General features: G+C 33.2%; 1 protein-coding gene across 1 annotated transcript in view; it reads right to left on the bottom strand.

The window, feature by feature from the left end:
• Nucleotides 1–18,652, bottom strand: part of LOC129223979 (uncharacterized) — a 52,173-nt gene that overhangs the window by 23,759 nt on the left and 9,762 nt on the right. The window contains exons 3-8 of the mRNA XM_054858370.1: nt 12,659–12,799; nt 12,282–12,381; nt 8,758–8,877; nt 4,325–4,436; nt 3,458–3,529; nt 833–971 (exon numbers count right to left, since the gene is read on the bottom strand). Of these exons, the coding sequence (XP_054714345.1) occupies nt 833–971; nt 3,458–3,529; nt 4,325–4,436; nt 8,758–8,877; nt 12,282–12,381; nt 12,659–12,799 (684 nt within the window). The remainder of the gene's footprint in view (nt 1–832; nt 972–3,457; nt 3,530–4,324; nt 4,437–8,757; nt 8,878–12,281; nt 12,382–12,658; nt 12,800–18,652) is intronic.

An 18,652-nucleotide genomic window follows, 5' to 3' on the forward strand; every position in this document is an offset into this window, starting at 1 on the left:
CTTAAAATGTTCGTAGTTTAATACTATAATTTTCTTTTTTAGAAATTATTCATCATTTTGTTTGGTAGTAGAAGTCCTATTGTGTAGAAGAAAGTATTAAATATTTTACACAGAAAATAAAGCCGTCCATTTGTTTACCTATGGCCATTTCAATTTACTCGGAGATAAAACTGTGCATCTTCCATTGTGGATTACAACCTATTCCGCGATTGTTGATTATCATTTTTCTTTTTCAGTATTTTCCAAAAAACATTCATTTCTAAAAAATAAGTGATTTTTTTCTGAATGTTGAATTACAATGTGTGTATTAGTAGTAATGTTTTTTAAATATAGGTAAGCATTTCTTCCTTTTTTCACAGTATTACTCATTCAGGGTTGTTACGAATAACAGCTAATAGCAACAAATTTGTGGATTTTTGACATTTCCTATTAACAGAGTTCAACTGCTTTTAAAAAATAAAATATGTTTAATATTGCAATAAAAAATAACATATTTACAAGGACTACAAAAACAATTTTTAGATGCATAAGAAAAAAGAACTGGAGATTTTTACAATAAATTAAAAGTCACACACGCACATCTGCAAAACAGCAAATGTGAGATCATTTCTTTTTTGCCTTTTTCGGGTAAGTAAGGTTGAACAGCAAATTGCTTAAGAAGAACATCATTGAATGCAATTAGTGTTTAAGTACAGAAAGAAGGAAAAAATTAAACATTCACTATACATTTGACAAAAGAAGTCGAAAAAATGACATTTTTTAAAAATCTATGACAGTAAAAATATAACTTATGGCATAAAAATCGAGATTCAAATTCATATTATTAGTGTACCTTTAATCTCAAGTCGTATAACAACAATTGATGATTGCTAAGGCTTAGAAATGAAAATGGTTGAGAGCCAAAACTACATCCTCTTGGGTATTCCATCAGAGCTTCATCACAGACTATTTTTGAGACATTAGTAACTTTCCTACAAAAAATGCAAATAAACAGATAAGTTGCAAATAAAGATAAATATGTATACAAATGAAGTAAAAATCAATGTCTGTATGCACCAATATTGCAGTAACCCCCTCTACCCCCCCTCCAATATACAAGAGCATTATAGAACATAGGCACACTATATTATTGCGATCTCTTCCTTATGTTTACACATATACTCTCATTCCCCAGCTGGCAACAGCTGTGTCACTCTTTGGTGTCGGGCATTTAACTCGACAATTAAGTTTGATGAGAAAAAAAAAACAGGTGAAGGCAATAAGGGCAGATCTAGCTAATGGTGTTGTAATGTCAAAAAATTATTTTTTTTTCTAAATTGAGTTCTTGCTGCTCTGGTAGTTTAGGATTTATTTTTAAAAGTACTTAACTTATCTCCATCTCTAAAAGTGGCACGATTAAATTTAAAAAAAAAATCATCCCAATGCTTTTAAGTTTGGAGTGATTCCAGATAACAGGTGCAGATACAAGGGGAGGGTCATGGGGTCATCACCTTCTCCCCATAAACTGCTGATAATAATATTCATCCACATTGTGCTCAAACACTTTATGAATAAAATGTAAATGACTTCAGTAATCTTTTCAATTCACTGATTTTTTTAAAGAATTTTTTTTGAAATACTACTTTGCTTCATTGCTACTGCTTTTTTTGCTACTTTGCTTCATTAATTAGTAACATTTGTTCCCTATTAGGTGCCTTATTCCTGGCCGATCTTTTTATTGACATCCAAGCAGCTTCAGAAATTTTTTGTACCTATAACCGTAGGTTCCTTTATATTGGAGGGGGGTTTATTTCTTCACTATGACTCTCTAAAATAGTTGTCTGTATCCACCTTTGCCAGACACGTGCATGAAATTAAACCAAAAATATAAACATAGGTTGGCAGTTAATCTCACAGTGAACCAAGAACCCTGGGTTGAGTTATCAAGCAAGGTGCTGCCAGAAAGAAAACTTTGTGTCTTCTTCAAGAGTTACGACTGATACATCCAACTAAAACATGCAAATAAGTATCGATGACATCAGCTAGTCACCAACCCAGTGGAACCGCCACTTGTCTTCACTTGCTCTTCTTCTGCTGGGTGGTTCTTGACCTTGGGAGCCTGTGGTGGGTTCTTGTGACCCAGAATCTTGGTGTGCCTACTTTGGGGTAGTAGAAGATGACGTCTTGTTATTGATGGGCTTGCCAGCCCCATTCTGGTCTACAAGTTCTTTTGCTGTGCTTCAAGGAATCTATTTGAAACAAGGCCTCTGTGTTTCAAGAAATCTATCTGTAAAAATGTAACTCTAGGATCAAGTAGAGCGACCTGTGTATAAGACTTCTAGTTTTGAACATTTTCCCCCTTGTTACTGCATTAGTGCTGGAGTTGGTGTAGGATTCTGCATGTCTTTGCAGTGCTATTTTTACGTTAAATTTTCCAAACCAGTTTTGTAAAATTAGAACTAATAAATGTTAATTGATTTTCTTAAATATGTTTCATTATTTTTTTTTCTTCCAAAACACACTTTAGCTTCTCTAACATGGAAATCAAATCATTAAGATATGAGCTCTCAAATAGAAAAGGAGAGGAACAGTCGAAACTTTCCTCCCAATAACTGTTCGAAAATGAAGTCCCAAAAATGCATTTTTTTGCTATCCTCAAGTGTTAAATAGAGGTACACGCCCTGGATCCAGCTTGGGGCAACAAATATTGAGTAGATGAATGTTGCCTCTATAATGTGTACCAAGTATAATGAAAAATCCCACTTTAAATGCATATGAGGCAGTGAGAAGCAAAGGGATGTAAATGGACATTTTCAAGTTTTGAGTAAAACGTGTTTAAAGATAACATCCTAGGTAGGCTTTCATTGAATTTTTTTTCCAAATCATGCTCTATAGCAGCAACTACCAGGTATACTAGTACCATCTCTTGCCCCAAGGCAGAGGAGAGGTTCACCTACCATTTGTACTGGTTATCTCCAAATTTTTAATTTTTCCACTTACATCCCTTTGCTTCTCACTGACTCATATTATGAAAAATCTAGAACATAACGAGCAGAGATTACTAACTGTCTCAAAAACCAAAAAAGAAAATGATTGCGTATAGGCTATGAAAAGATAGTATAGATTTAACTAATAATGAAAATTTGGAAACTAAGAATAATGCATAAAATATTAATCATTTTATTTAAAAGAGGAAATGACTGAGGATACTGATTATGATATTGGAAGTAGTGCACAGTGGATATCAATTTCGGGAAAAATCAAATTTAATTCAGTTTTAGAGAGTATTTTTCTGGGTCATGAGCTTTTTGTTTAATTCAGGTCTTACTGTATAACAAGAAGATATATCCGTGCAACCCTAAAAAAAATGTTTACGAGAAGATAACCATAATTCCATCGATCATGGAACTATTACTTTCTTAAAACTAAAAAATTAAAGAATTAAAATGCTTTTCCAAACTAAATAACTAATGCTTACCTTGTTTCAATGTTTTTCAACTTCAGTTTTCCATCTGGAAATAATGAAAGGAGCTCCAATGGATTGTATGGACTAAAAAGAAATAATATGATATTTTTAGCAAAAACAATACATTGGCTTAAACTTATATGTTACATTTGATATTCACTTGCAATAATAATGAAACCTAATTTAAAATTAAAAAGACGTTTAGAACATTAAAAGGAAAAAAAGCTTTAACATAATGATAATTTTGTATAAATCTTCACCAATGTGTTGGTGAAAGTCTTATAAACATGGCAAGAAATCATTTTCAATGTCCTTTCTAATGTAATTTGACAATTCAGTAATTAGTTGCAATTTGAAATACTTATAACTTATCAAAATTTTGTTACCATGTATAAATAGTTTGATCTAGAGAAATAAAGTGACTGCAATTTAACTTTGGTGACCATTTAGGTTTTTAAAATAAGCTAGAATTTAAGTTCAAATGAAAATTTCCTTTCTTCTCTCATTCATTGAAGAATAACTACTTATAAAGATACCAAAAAAAAAATAGTTACTACAAGACCACTACAAGATGACTTATTGTTCATTTTTAAAAACTAAAATGTAATGAGCGCACCAAATTCAAATTATTTACAGGGATCCTTTCCTTTATGGGAAAATTGGACAGAAAGAAAAAAAGTCTAATTTTGGCCAAGTTATAAATTATAACTTCAATGTAAAAGCAATTTATTTTATAACCTTGAAGTGTGAAATAGCTGCAATTTTATAAAAAACAGAAACAGAAGTAAAGCATGTACAGTTATTAACAATATAATTTTTAAAAATACATAACTACTAAAACCTCGAACTTTTTTTTTTAATTAAGTTTTTTCTGCATACCTTGCTGCTATATTTACAGCTCCAACTCCTTTCATGGTGTCTGTTTGAATCTCATTTAAATTCATAAAATTTATGAAATGGATGGATTCCTTTTGTCGAACATAGCATATGCCTAAAAAATAAAGAGAAAAGATAGTCAATTAACAGTTTTTAATACATCACACATATACACCAAAAAAATTTAATTCCTCCAAAGTGCACGCTAAAGAAGCTATAAGAAAAACTTTCTTCTGTAATCTATATCATTTTTCAACTTGATTTTAAGTGCTTAATCAACTTGAAAACTAGTATAAAAAAAAAATCTAGAAATTATGCACATGATATTTTCTTAAAAAATTTCTGGCTGTTTACCAATTCACCCTGCACTTAATACATTTGTGTTCATACACATGTGAAGTAGATTTCGAACTTTATGAACTAGATTCATTGATTGGAAGACTAATAAAAAATATTTTAAATTATGTACGCATTGAATGAGTTTATTAATATTCTTTGCATTTTACACTTTGTGTGAATAACATCATATGATATTCATCAAATCAATAACGGAATTAAAATCAGTGATTATTACTTGAAAAAAAAAACATTAGCGAAGTTAAATAATTGAGATTTTCAACAACATAATTTTATTGAATTTAAATGCTCATTTTATTGTCTCAATATAATATGGAAAAAAGAAAATACAGTAGAACATCCATCATCTGTAACTCTTTTAACAGGAGCCTCAAAAAAGAGACCTTTGCTTGTTCGAATTGTATTATTTATTTTTAGTAAGAGCACACAATCAGTTTCAGGTCACCAGAGGTTGCCATTCCAAGCACCTAAGAACTATACGCCATTTCTAGTGCTCCTACTGTTTTTTTTAATTTTTGGAAAACACAGAAAATGGTTTTAGTTTTTAAATGCTATTAAATTTGAAAACAATCAAATCTGCAACTGCAATTCTTTTAGTAAATATTTTTTTTAAATATGCAGCTATGTTTAAAATTAAAGGGAGGAAAACAAAGCTTACTGCATTGTTAAACACCCAATAAAGATTTAAGTTCACTATTAAACATCTTATTAAATCCACATTGCACTTTCTGACTTGTATAGACATTAAAATATGTATATACATTGTTTAGAATATTGGTAATGAAACAAAAAATACCTCATTTAGTAGTTTTTTAGTAAATAGAACGGACTGGAGCTACAACCCAATTTGGCTCACACGAAGTGTTTATAACACAAGTCTTTCACGAGTAGTGTACGTCAGAGCTAACACAAACCCTTCAGTGCAATTTGAGATTCTTTTTTGACAACAAAGTGCGAGGGATAGGTAAGTTTCAACTTCATGAATGAATTTTTATCCCTTTAAGCAGCACTGGAGGAGGAAATTCTCACACCATACCAGTTTAAACCTCGCTTTGAAGTATGAATAACAACTTCATATTCTTCCTATTTTGAAAGTGAGTTTGAATAACAATTTCATATTTCCCATTCTAAATGTGAAAGTTAACTAAATATAATCAGACCCACCCCCAGGCTTGGGCGGGAGGACGCCACACCCAACATGCCCTTTGAATCTTAAAATGTGCCCAACTTGCCATTTTATCAGTAAAACGGCGTCCCACGCTTTGGATTTAAGATTTTTACTAGGAAAAGGAAGGGAGCCAGTGTCCCCTCCCCTTGTTTTCCTACAATGACTTTTTTCTTTGTGAAAATAGGGAACGTCCGCACCACTCCCACATCCTCCCAACTTGGATTGCCATTGAGCTGACTATTAGAAAAGCATGCCTTCCATTATCAGTTACCACAAGGGATAAAAAGTGGCCTGGGCATTGTAGAGACTAAACAATGTTCTTCCAATGACCTTTCACTTTCGGAACACTACTGATAAGCCACTGTTGAATTCCCAGAACCACTTCCTTACTCCTTGCTTCACGGTTTGCATCCCCTTTTATTCAATAATGGGGGGTTTTTTCACACTAGTTTCCGGTGAAGAATACTGGCTGTCATCCTTCCTCCTTATCGCTTCATGACAAGGGAAGTGTTTCTTTGTCCAATTGACATGTGTTTTAGGATAATTCCAACTCTTCTCTTCCAGCCAGATAAATGTTAAGTTAGCCCTGCATTTGATAATCCTTCATTCAAATTCATGTTTTCAACAGTACTTTTATTTTTTGAATTAGAATTAAGCAGGTGCAGTGAAGCGCCACAAACCCACCGACCTAAATTCCGCCAACACCCAAAATCTGCATCGTTTTTTTTTTAATTTTTTTTTCTTTTTGTGCTGAGAATTTAATTTTTGTTTTAATTTTTTTTCAGTCTAAAAAATCTAAATCGTGATTATTTGCTGAAACAGTTGTTTTAGCGGATAATTTGTGGATAATAGGTTTTGTTTTATTATTATGCATTATATGCACCCCGAGCATTTTTTGGTCCAAAAAATACGTTTGTATTTTTGCTCAATCTTCTTCATATTATGTACTACAGAAAAAAATAAGAAATATCGAAAACTGAAAGCAGGTGCTAAAAGATTGCTGCAGATTAACAGCAAAACGCCAATATTTCGGGCGACACGTGGCATCAAAGAAACTCAAAAATATGACAAAAATACAAAAAATTCAGCATGTAAAGGCCAAATGTGCATGATTTTGGACATTTCAATTGAAAATAAATGATTTAACGATTGAAAATAAATACAAAGTGCTTTCATACTGGTGCTGTTTATTAGTGTTTGTTTCCTTATGGTGGTGGTTAACTCCAAGAACAATTATTACTTTTGGATTTAAAAGTCTTTTCATTTATAGCTAGTAACAGCTAAAAAAATTAGTTATCATAATTTTTTTAAAATGATTATAAACAATTCAAATGTCCAAGGAAGTAATTCATGAATGTTTCGAAGTTTTTATTGTTGAAGACATTTGAACCCAGGAATAACAGTATATATCTTACGACTATATCCACTAATGCTTTGAAGCAATAACATGCCTTTTAGTTTCGAAAAAATGCCCTTTTCTCAAAAATGTGCCTTTTTTAAAAAAGTAGCACCCTGCCCTTTTTTTAAATCCAGGGAAAAGCTCTGTATAATGGCACCTAAGACGGTTGTTTCATCTAAAGCTAGTGAAGGTAGAAAGAGAAAGTTTCTTCCAATCAAAGATTTGATGCATCTAGGAGTCGATGCAGGTTTCAATTTTTATATCCGAATTTTGTAGAAAAAAAAGAAATTTTTGTGAATATTTTTCTTAGTGTGAAAAGAATAAAAATTATCTTTTGTGGTATTTTTCTTTAGTGTATTTTTTGTGGAAAAAATCCTGTCATATCGCATTTAGCATATTTAGCTACCACATACCTTCTGCCTAAAAGACTACACTCGGAATGATTTGGAAGCTGGAGGTTTTCTTACTGATGTTTTGCCTTCAGAAGAATTGATTGAACTTAAAAGTGATGAAAAAACTATTTTTACAAATGAAATTTTTTGAATGCCTAATTTTAAATTTTGTGAAGGAGGGTTCAATTTGTGTCCTGGCATCATAACAGTATTTATTTTGAAAAATGCAGTTTTTTATTTGTTACACAGTATATATTTGGTTCTTTATGTAGACAACAGTAATATATAGCCAAGGAATGGTTAAGTTGAATGGGCTTAAGTGCCTAAAATTATTATTAAAAAGTCATACACATAGCTTTTCTCACAACCCAGAATTTTGACTTGCACAAGGTGTCTTGGAATGCATCCCTTGCATAAGTCATAACCAAGGGCAGATCTAGAAAATGTTGAAGGAGGGGGCAATTGTTTTTTTATCTTTACTCTTTGCAGCTTATATTTCTAAAAACTTTTGAAGGAGTGTACTGAACCCCATTTCTTATCCTTCTGTAATCAAAGGTCAGGTGCCCTACAGTTCTGTTTCTTTCAAAAAGTATCCAGGGTGAGCCTTTGAACCTATCCATAATATCCTCTAAGAATGTCTAAAATTGAGATTTTAGAACTTCAATTTCGAAAAACATCCTGTAGAAAGTTCCGGTCCCTTCCCTAGAGTAATAAGAGATGGTCTACGATTGCATTTTCAAAACCTCAATTCAGGAAGAATTCTGGGGAAGGGCTCTCTTCTTTCTAACACTATGGAATATTATTTTAAATTGCATTTTTGAAACTTTAATAACGAAAATGTACTCAAAGCAAGTTCCCGTTTCTCGACTTAAGGAGGGGGTGATCGCCCCCATTGCTCCTCCCTTGTATCCATCCTTGGTCATAACTCCACTGCATGCATATATTTAACCCCAGAGGTAAAATTTCTGTAGTCTCCCGATAGCTATTTTTAAGTGCTTTCTTTTATTTGGAACTATTGATTCACCAAAGGAGGTTCAGTCCCAATCACTTAGGTTAATCAAGTTTTTACTGTCCTGCAAAAGGAAACTATTTATTAAATTAAACAATTTTGAGCACTTACCATTTGAAGCAGATGAAATTTGTAGAATGGTTTCTCCCCTCAGTTTGACAAAGTGCTGACTACAAACTTTAGGATTAAATCTTTTTTCAGCTGTACCATTTTCTTCTAATGGAATGATAGCTAAAGTAAGGAAAGATCAAATATAATTTTTAGCATTTGTTAATTGATATAATAATTGGCTATTAATGCATTAGAAATGTTAATAATTTTTTGATAACTTGTAAAAATTGCTCACCAAAGCGGATAAAAAAAAATCTTCACATTCATTAAAGATAACGTATTTCATCTTAAATTTATTTTTGCAAAAAAAAAAAAAGACAAAAAATATGCAGCAAAACTATGGAGTTCCAGGCATTGCTGATGAGGTCATAGAATAATTTTCAACAATAAGTTTTTGTTATGAAGGTTAAGGCATAACTCTAATAGATTAAAGAAAAGTCAGTCCTTTTCAGACTATTGCAAAGGACAGGAAAAGTCCTTTTCAGACTAATGCAAAGGATAGATTTGGAAAAGGAAGGGAAAAACATGCTAAAATATTTTAAACTGAAACTGAATATCAATTGATAATGCTACCACTAGGCTTGGAGGGGGGAGGGAAGGACTTTTTTCACACTGAAATCAAAACCGAAAGCAAAATTACTTCAAAAGTTACTTTTCCCCTGTTTATTAAATTCACATTAATTATGCCATCAACGAAAACACAACATGAACTTTGAACCTGATGTGCAGCCGCTTAATATTGGAAACTATACTTTTGAAGGAGTCACCCAGTTTAAATACTTGGGTACGCTTATTACCAGTAAGAATGAGTTTAAAGTTGAAATCGGAAATCGAATTTTGATGGCAAATAGATGCTACTTTGGCTTAAAGAGCCAATTAAAATCTAAGCTCCTTTCCATTAATACAAAAATAAACCTACACAAAACCCTCATAAGACCGATCATTTTATACGGTAGTGAGACATGGGCAATCAATAAAACAGAGGAAAACAGACTTCTCATTCTTGAAAGAAAGATCCTTCGGTCAATTTTTGGAGCAGTAAAAGAAAATGATGCTTGGAGAAGTTTATATAACTTTGAAGTATACCATAAATACAGACAACCCAACATCTTAAGAGTAATTAAAGCCAATAGAATCAGATGGCTGGGGCACGTATTTTGGCGTGCAGATCTGGACCCGGTTAAAAAAGCTAAAAGACCAGCAACAAGTGACTGGATAGTGTTGAGAAGGACCTAAAAATTTTGGGAGTGAACAGGTGGAGAAACCTGGCAACGTGTCGTACCGCCTGGAGGAAGCAGACGGAGAAAGCCTTGGCCTGCACCAGGCTGTTGTGCTGATGAAGAAGAAGAACCTGAACTTTTCCGACAAAATAGGCTTTAACTTATAATGAGTGCCTTAATTAATGACTTAACACTATGTTACTATTCAATAGGTCTGATAACAATTTCATATTGGTAAAAGTGCTGATAATTTATGACTACAATAGGGTTTCTGATAGATTTTTTTAAATCAGTTTGATATAATTTTAAAAATTATTTGTTTAAAAATTCATAAAAATGCTTTATTTTTTGTTAATACACATCATATTAAGAGTGAGCTCTTACGAGGAAAGTACAATTGTTTTCAGTGGAAAAAAAATAAATACAGTCCACGCTCATTATAACGACCACACATTATAAAGACCGTCCCATTAGAACAACCGGTGGTAAAAGTCCCAACTTTGTTCCTATGGACTCCACGTTAATTTGCCTTCGTTGTAACGACCGTTCTGTATCGTCTAATCCAATACAACGACCGAATTCAGCGGATGCTATTTCTGGTGTTCTTTCCAATAAAACAAATTTGTAGCTTGAAATGACATTGATTTATTGTTTACGGACATCTGCCTGAAGTTTTCAATGTATGTCAAATCCAACTTTGAGAGGGGGGGGGAGATTACCATTCACCACAACTAGCACAAAAAAAATAATGGGTGGAAAAATCGAGAAATTTCCAGATTCCTAAGAAAAGGGAGTTGACAGACGTGTTGGTAGTTTGGTGTTTGAATCTATAGTGGTTTTTAAGATTTGGGGTTCTCGAAGGACTTTTAAATGTTTCTTTGAAAAGCAAAAAAAAAAACATACACACACAATTTATCACCTATATCTGAAACGGAAAATAATGTTTTGCAAAAATCACGTCTGCTAAAAAGACAAACGTCTGTTTCTGGTTTTATCTTCAGAAAGTGTAGTGGTAGCAGATTTGTAAGTGTGTAACATTTTCCTCCCGATATTTTCTACTTTAAAAGTTCTTTAATATCCTGTCATAGTATTTTGCACACGATTTTTCTAAAAATTCCTATGATAAAAATAATTTGGGCATTTAACTGGAATGTTTGAAAAAGTACCATTTTTTTAATGGAACAACAGGGCATGCAGGATGACTGTGTATATTTTTTAAAATTATACTTCTTATAACGACCACTCGTTATAAAGACCTTTTTCTCTGGGACGGAGATGGTCGTTATATCGAGCGTCGACTGTAGTCTTTTTTATACCACATACATCATTTAAGTCTGAAAGTACCAATTAGGAAGAAAAACACTACAAAAAAATAGATCAAGCTAAATATGAAGCTTATGCAAATGGCAACTGCTCCCTCACTTCTGAAAGTAAAAGGACCTTGTTCCTTGCTTTTCAAAGTTCAAAATTAAAGATATATCTCAAAAAGATGTTTTTAAAAAGTGGATATTTATTTCAAGGAGTAAAAACTAAAATTTTCCCAATTCCAGGTAAACAGGCTTTCCTTGTGTTATTATTTCATAAGAATTGAATGCCAAGCTAGCTTTTAAAAGAAAGAATGATGTTTAAATATGTAGTTAATAAACTAAATTAACTACTGTTGAGAATATTAAATGATTATCATGCCGTGGATCGAAAACACAATTATTAATGTTGAAGAAACAGTAACTACACAAGCAATGACAATATATGAAATACGTATTAACCAAAGAACAAAAACAGAGTAAGCACAGAGATTATTTATAGTTTAGTTCAGGATTAGTAATTTAACCAATTAAGATGCATGTAATGTAAACCAGCCAATGAAAGATAAATAAATAAAATATAGACAAAAGAAAAGGATTAACTTAAGAAAATGTAGGACCTGTGAGAGAGCTTCAACTAAGCTTTGACCAATAGCAAAACAATATTGGTCTAAGTTTGCTTTAACCAATTTCAGTGCGATTATAGATATTTCAACAACTACATATTTATGCAGAAACAAAGCACACATTTTACTGCAAATGGTATTTTGCCAAGCTGAATAAACTAACTAACCTAACAACGTTGAGCATGAATTTACACATGAAAGTTGTATACATGTGTTTTGGAGTTATGAGAAAAATACAGAAAAAAACATTTTGAATGTAGGAAGGAAGAATTTTGAAACAGGTGAAGCAATTTTCATAGAAAATTTGCCTTGAAGAATGCTAGATTTGTTTATGTATTCAATTCATCATTTAATGAATGTCAAATATCACATACATAACTTATTCAAACGTTTCCCACTCGGATGCAAAAGAACGGGGGAATCATCAGAATATGAATGTACCAAACATCCTCCAGCATATGAAAAATTTGTATCCTGCAAAAGAAGAAAGTAATTTCAATTCAAATATTAACACATTCGTACATTTGCTTTAAATAAAACTGAGTTCCGCAATTTTCGATATTTTTAAAATGTTCATTCCAATCTTAAATACAAAAACGATGTTTCGCATGAAGATTTACATTTGAGAATGTCACCCTATAATACAGTGTAAAATAATGTAAAATAAATAAATAAACAAAAATAATTCACATGCAAATATCATTCATGATAAGAAACATACAACATACACAATAATACATTTTTTACCTACAGAAATGGGCATGAACTGTGGAATTTCTTTAGAAAGCTCAACAATTTTCTCTGGAATTCGAACATTTTGTAATGATTCGTTTGAACTATTTTTCTTCAGCATCTCTAAACTGGACAGAATTTCTTTCTTGTATTTAGAACGCTATAATAATAATATTTTTATTATTGAAAAAAAAATTAAATTTGTTTATGAATAATCTAAAAATGACATGCAATACTAAAAATGATCATAAAATACAAATTAGTATTAAAAATATCAGAAAATTCAACTGTAAGCTGAAGCTTGAAGTTATTGTAAATAAAATACAATTTAAGTTTCACTGAGTTAAACAGAGAAGAGTACGTTAATTAACATTGATTTGATGTTTATTATCAATACTGTTCTAGGGGTATCCTAGGTATCCCTGGGCTGACTTTGGAACAGGACCTAAACTTCTATTCAGGTCCTCCTTCCTCCTAAGGCTTATTCTATTTTATATTATTTATTCACTTTTTGCGGATATTAAGGGGGGAAACCAGTTTAGACAGGTCAAAAAATCCACTTTTTTTTAAATGTCATAAAGTGTTAGTAAAGCTATTCAAGAATATGATGCCCAAATTTCAGTGAAGATTTCCTATTAGTTCCCATGCTATGAGCTCTTGAAGTGACGGTGGAGATTCGAAAACGTTCACAGCAGTATATTTTTCAAACTCATTTTTCTCGAAACAACTTTTTTCAACTGGTGGGTATTCTAGCTCAAAGAGTTATTGACCATTCCTTCTCTAAATGTGGTGAAATTTTTTATTCAATTACAATCTATATGAACCTAACTGTGGGATGATATCATTAATAAAAATATCTTTTTTAGTGTGAAAAATATGAAAAACGGTGGTAGAAAAGCATAACATTGTGATAATACATATCACATTCTTTTTACCCATTTATTTTTTTCCCATTTTTTTGTCATTTTAATCGTTTCCCCCCCCCCCCATTTCGTTCTTTTTTATTTTCTTGGGCATTCCACCTTTTCCCTGCGTTCCCCTTTAAATTTCGTTCACTTTATGATATCAACTATGTGATTTATTCATTTTTCCAATCGTCTAGCTTTTTGTCATTTTTTCAGTCATGGATCCGATTTTTTTCATCTTTTTGTCTGCCATTAAAATGGTGGTAGCGTCCTTTTCCTTCGTTGTTTGGGCGCCAAACGCACTCATTGGTTCCCGCGCATCGCCGCGTACCCGAATCTGATCGCTCATTCGCCAATTCATTTTTTCCACTCCACTTCACTCTGCTTGCAGCTCCCAGTCCGCTTGGTCGTGCTTTTTGCGGCTCTCTGCTTTCTTCAACGATGGCGATGCTGAAGCATCAGTGCCCGGCGTCCTTGGATGGCCGTGGTTTTCCGCCGTATGTTTAAGACCTCAAAATGAGGTGAAACCATAGACTAATAATTGTTGGCCTAGCGCCCCTTATATAATAATTAACGAATTCATCTCACCACTTATCCCACCATAATATCAGTCACTTGCCTAATCATTGAGAAATTTTCAACGATGTTTTTCTTTCTTCTAATGCGGACGCCTGATGACGTATCTCGCACGTGCAGTCGCCGATCTATGACGTCACGACCTTCACGTAATCGGTGATGCATCGTAACAGATCGGCACGTGCCTGATGCTCATTGGCCAGGTGCTATGCTGGCGTGTATCAGGTGATTTGGCGTCCGCATGCAAATGAGTTCACTTACGATAAAAGGAAATGTTTCGAGTAGAAAGGAGACTTCTTCGGTGTTTTCTCTCTGGCAGGTTGACTTGAGCGTTCGTTTGCTTTTATGCAACGATGCGGGTTCTTTTTAATAGATATATAATAGATTGATATAGCTCAGCTCTAGTTCGCGTTGTTTCAAATGTTTTTAATTTTATTTAACTAACTTTACTAAATGACCAAATAAATTTGGTTTTTATTTTTAAGTTGTCTTCAACTATTTTTTAATCATGCATTTCTAGTCATACATTTAATTAGGTTATTGCATTTAGAGATTATTAGTCTTGAGCATTCTCTTGCTCATTAAAAGGTTATGGGCCACCTGGACTCTGTTTTCGATAGCCTATATTTTCAGTAGGACTGGAGATGGAAATGATGTTTTTGACGTCTGTGATAATTTTCGATGGGGGGGCCGTATAGAAGATTTTTTTTCGACAAGAGCATACTGATGATAAATATTAGATTATTAGTGCTCATTGATATTGTCTTCCGACTTTCTGTCGAAATAATGGCAAATCCCCAGATAACTATTGAGAAATTAAATGGCACAAATTATGTGTCATGGGCAGCAGATATGAAATTTGTCCTGATGGAGAAAAACGCCTGGGACATTGTAACTGGTAAGGAAACAGTGCCAGTAGTCTCTAAAGATTCAGGATTTACTGAGAGAGACGTTCGTGAGTTTTTGGCCAGAGAACGAGCGGCATTATCTTTAATATATTTGTTTGTAGACAGCGAATTCAAAAGAATAATAGAGCATTGTGAGTCGCCAGAAAAATCGTGGGAATGTCTAAAAGCACACTTTTATCCTGATAACAGGTGTGTGCATATGAGAACTTTTACTGAGTTAACAAACTGTCGAATTGAGCAAGGCGAATCCATTAATCTCTTCGCATCAAGAATTCGTCGAATTTATGACAGGATAAAGGGAATCGACAAGAATTTTTCGGAGTCATACTTAAATTTTCAAGTTTTGAGATATCTTCCATCGGAATATGACAGCATTTGCCAATCAATTTTGAGAAAGAAACCCGAGGATTTTTCTTTTGATACGATAGTACAGGACTTAATTTCTGAAGAGAGCAGATTAAAGCTGAAGGACGAGGATAATATTAGCGCCAACTACGTTGCTCCAAAAGAAAAAAGATCGTGTTATAATTGCGGACGTACAGGCCACATCCGCAAAGATTGTAGTTTTCCAGAGAGGAACCGCGGAGGAAGTCCATCCACAAGCTCCAAGAAGTCAAGTTATGGCCAGAGGAGGTCAAGAGGAAGAAACAGGAACCAGTATACCAGAAGAGGCAGCTCCTCATCGCCGAAAAAGTGTGAGTACCCTTCCAAAACATTTTTTATTTCTGAAGCGAACTTTAACGAGATAGACTGTAATCCTTCATCATGGGCATTTGATTCGGCGGCCAGCCATCACTTTGCAAATAATAAGAACTTTTTCCATAAATATGAACCTGTAAATGATCGAAAGATGGCCGTAGCAGTCCAAAATTATGTTTTTCCAATTGAGGGGGTTGGAGAGATAAAGTTAAAGTTCGGTCCTAAGACCATTAATTTAGTAAATGTGATGTATTCGCCGCATTTGCGAAGAAATTTACTGTCTGGTCCCAGATTTGACCAAGCGGGAGCATGTTTTAAAGGGGGAAAAGGTTTGGTAACTGTATCAGATAATGGCGAAATAATTTTTAAAGCTAAACTATCTAATGGCATTTATTTTGTTAACCCAAAGGTAATTTCAAAAAATGTACATAAAAATGTTAATTATGAAGCTAGTAGTACTGAAAGCTTAGAATTATGGCACAAAAGATTTGCTCATGTAAATGTCGATAATATAAAGAAAACTGCTGAATATAAATGTACTAGGGGTCTACCAGTTTTTAAAAATGATAAAGTAAATTGTGAAGATTGTAAATTAGGAAAGTTCAGACGCGTATCTTTCAAACCAATGGACGAAATTCGATCAAAGAAACCTTTAGAATTAATTTATAGTGACATTTGGGGGCCATCGAGTATTGAAGGTAGAAGAGGTGAACGATACTTTCTTTCAGTTGTTGACGATTATTCCCGTAGAACGTCATTGTACCCATTGAAAAATAAAAATCAGGCAGCAGAAATTCTCATTAATCATATTAAAAGGGCAGAGAGATTTCTGGGAACAAAGCTGAAAGCAATAAGAACTGACAATGGAGGGGAATTTTCAAATACAATTTTAAGTAAATTTTGTCAAAATGAAGGAATAAAACATGAATTCACTAATAGTTATACCCCTGAGCAAAACGGGGCGGCTGAAGTATTTAACAGAACTGTGGCAGATGGTACTAGGGTAATTTTAGAAGAGAGTGGTATAGGTAAAAACTTTTGGCCTGAAGCCATGTTGTATTTCACGTACACGTGGAACCGCGTATGTCATAGAGATCAAAAACTAACTCCTTTTGAGCTATATGGGGGAAAATCACCCTCAATCAGACATTTGAAACCATTTGGATGCGTAGCCTACGTTAGTGTGCCGAAGCAACGTCGGCAAAAGCTTGATCTTAAAGCCCAAAAAGGGATTTTAATTGGGTATGCATTTCGGACAAAAGGGTATCGAATCTGGATTCCAGAAAATGATAAAATTATAGAGACCATAAATGTCAGATTTAATGAGGGAAAATTTTTCAAAGACGAATTTGAGTCTAAACGCAGTGGAGTCGTGATGGGCACCATAGAATGGTTAAATGTACCAAAATCAGATGAAGATGAAATTCCTGATGAGGAAATCTTAAAAATTCCCGAACTACCACCAGTTCATTCAGAAACAGAAGAATCAGATCGGGGGGAAACTGAATCATCAGATGATGAAAGTGATAAATGTTTAAAATTAGCAAAATGGGAAAGAAAAGTCGTACCAAGACCCGATGGGTCTCGTAACGATATCTATTATTTTGAAAAAGGAAGCAACAAACGATTGAGATCAATTTATGATATAAAGAAATATTGCAGAAAAAATAATATTGTTTATCAGCCAGATATATTTTGCTTTAAAGGTAAAAATACTACTGAAGGAGAGATTGATAACTCTGTAAACAGCAACGTAATTAATGAATTTTCTCAAGCATGACTAGGACATCAAATCATTATTCCTAACACTTACAAACAAGCCCTTAAATCGCGGGAAAAAGACAATTGGATAAGTTCAATGCGGGAAGAATTAAAAGTGATGCAAGATCACAAAGTGTGGAATCTTGTCGAATTACCGCCTGATTCTACTCCAATTGGTTCTCGCTGGGTTTTTACAGTCAAAAGAAATGAAAATGGGGAAATTTTGAGATACAAAAGTCGCCTAGTAGCTTTAGGGAGTTCTCAATTGAAATATGAGAGTTATGATCTTACGTACTCGCCAGTTGTAAATTTCAGCATTATAAGATTTTTCTTTTCTCTTTTGGTGGTAAAATTAAACTGGGTAAACATCCAATGTGATGTGAAAAATGCTTACCTTTATGCACCTATTTCAGAACCAATTTATATGAAACAACCACCTGGTTTTGTAGAAAAGGGGATGGAAAATTTATATTGTAAGCTAAATAAAGCAATTTACGGACTCCACCAAAGTGGACGATTGTGGTTTTACGAAATAGAAGAAAAATTGATTTCAATAGGTTTTTGTAAATTTGAATGGTGTAACTGTGTCTATATTTATAAATCTTCTGTAATTTTACTTTTGTATGTAGATGACATTGTTTTATTTGGAAAGAGTCAAAATGATATACAAACTGTTTTAGAAATGTTACAAAAATACTTTGATTTAAAAATTTTAGGTAAAACTAAAAAATTACTAGGCGTGGAATTTGAGGAGGATTTGAATTGTTTTTCATTAAGTCAAATTGGCTATATTGAAGAAATTTATGAACGTTTTGAGAAATTCAATATCCCTATCTCCTCATTGCCGATAAGTAAAGGTATTATATACACTAAACTAGATTGTCCAAATAACGAGCAAGATGTACAAGATATGTCAAAAATACCGTACAGGAATTTGTTAGGTTGTCTTTCGTTTCTAGCAAACAGAACAAGACCAGACATTAGTTACGCTACAAACATTTTTAGCCAATTCCAAAATAACCCCGGTATAAAGCATTGGGATGGTTTATTAAAATTATTAGGCTATGTTTCTAAAACTAGAAATTACAAACTTAAATTACAATGCAATGAAATTCAAGTTGTAACATATTCTGATGCAGATTTCGCCTCTAACAGAGACGATAG

This window comes from Uloborus diversus, chromosome 6 (assembly GCF_026930045.1).
Source record: "Uloborus diversus isolate 005 chromosome 6, Udiv.v.3.1, whole genome shotgun sequence".
In the NCBI taxonomy this organism is placed as follows: Eukaryota; Metazoa; Arthropoda; class Arachnida; order Araneae; family Uloboridae; genus Uloborus; species Uloborus diversus.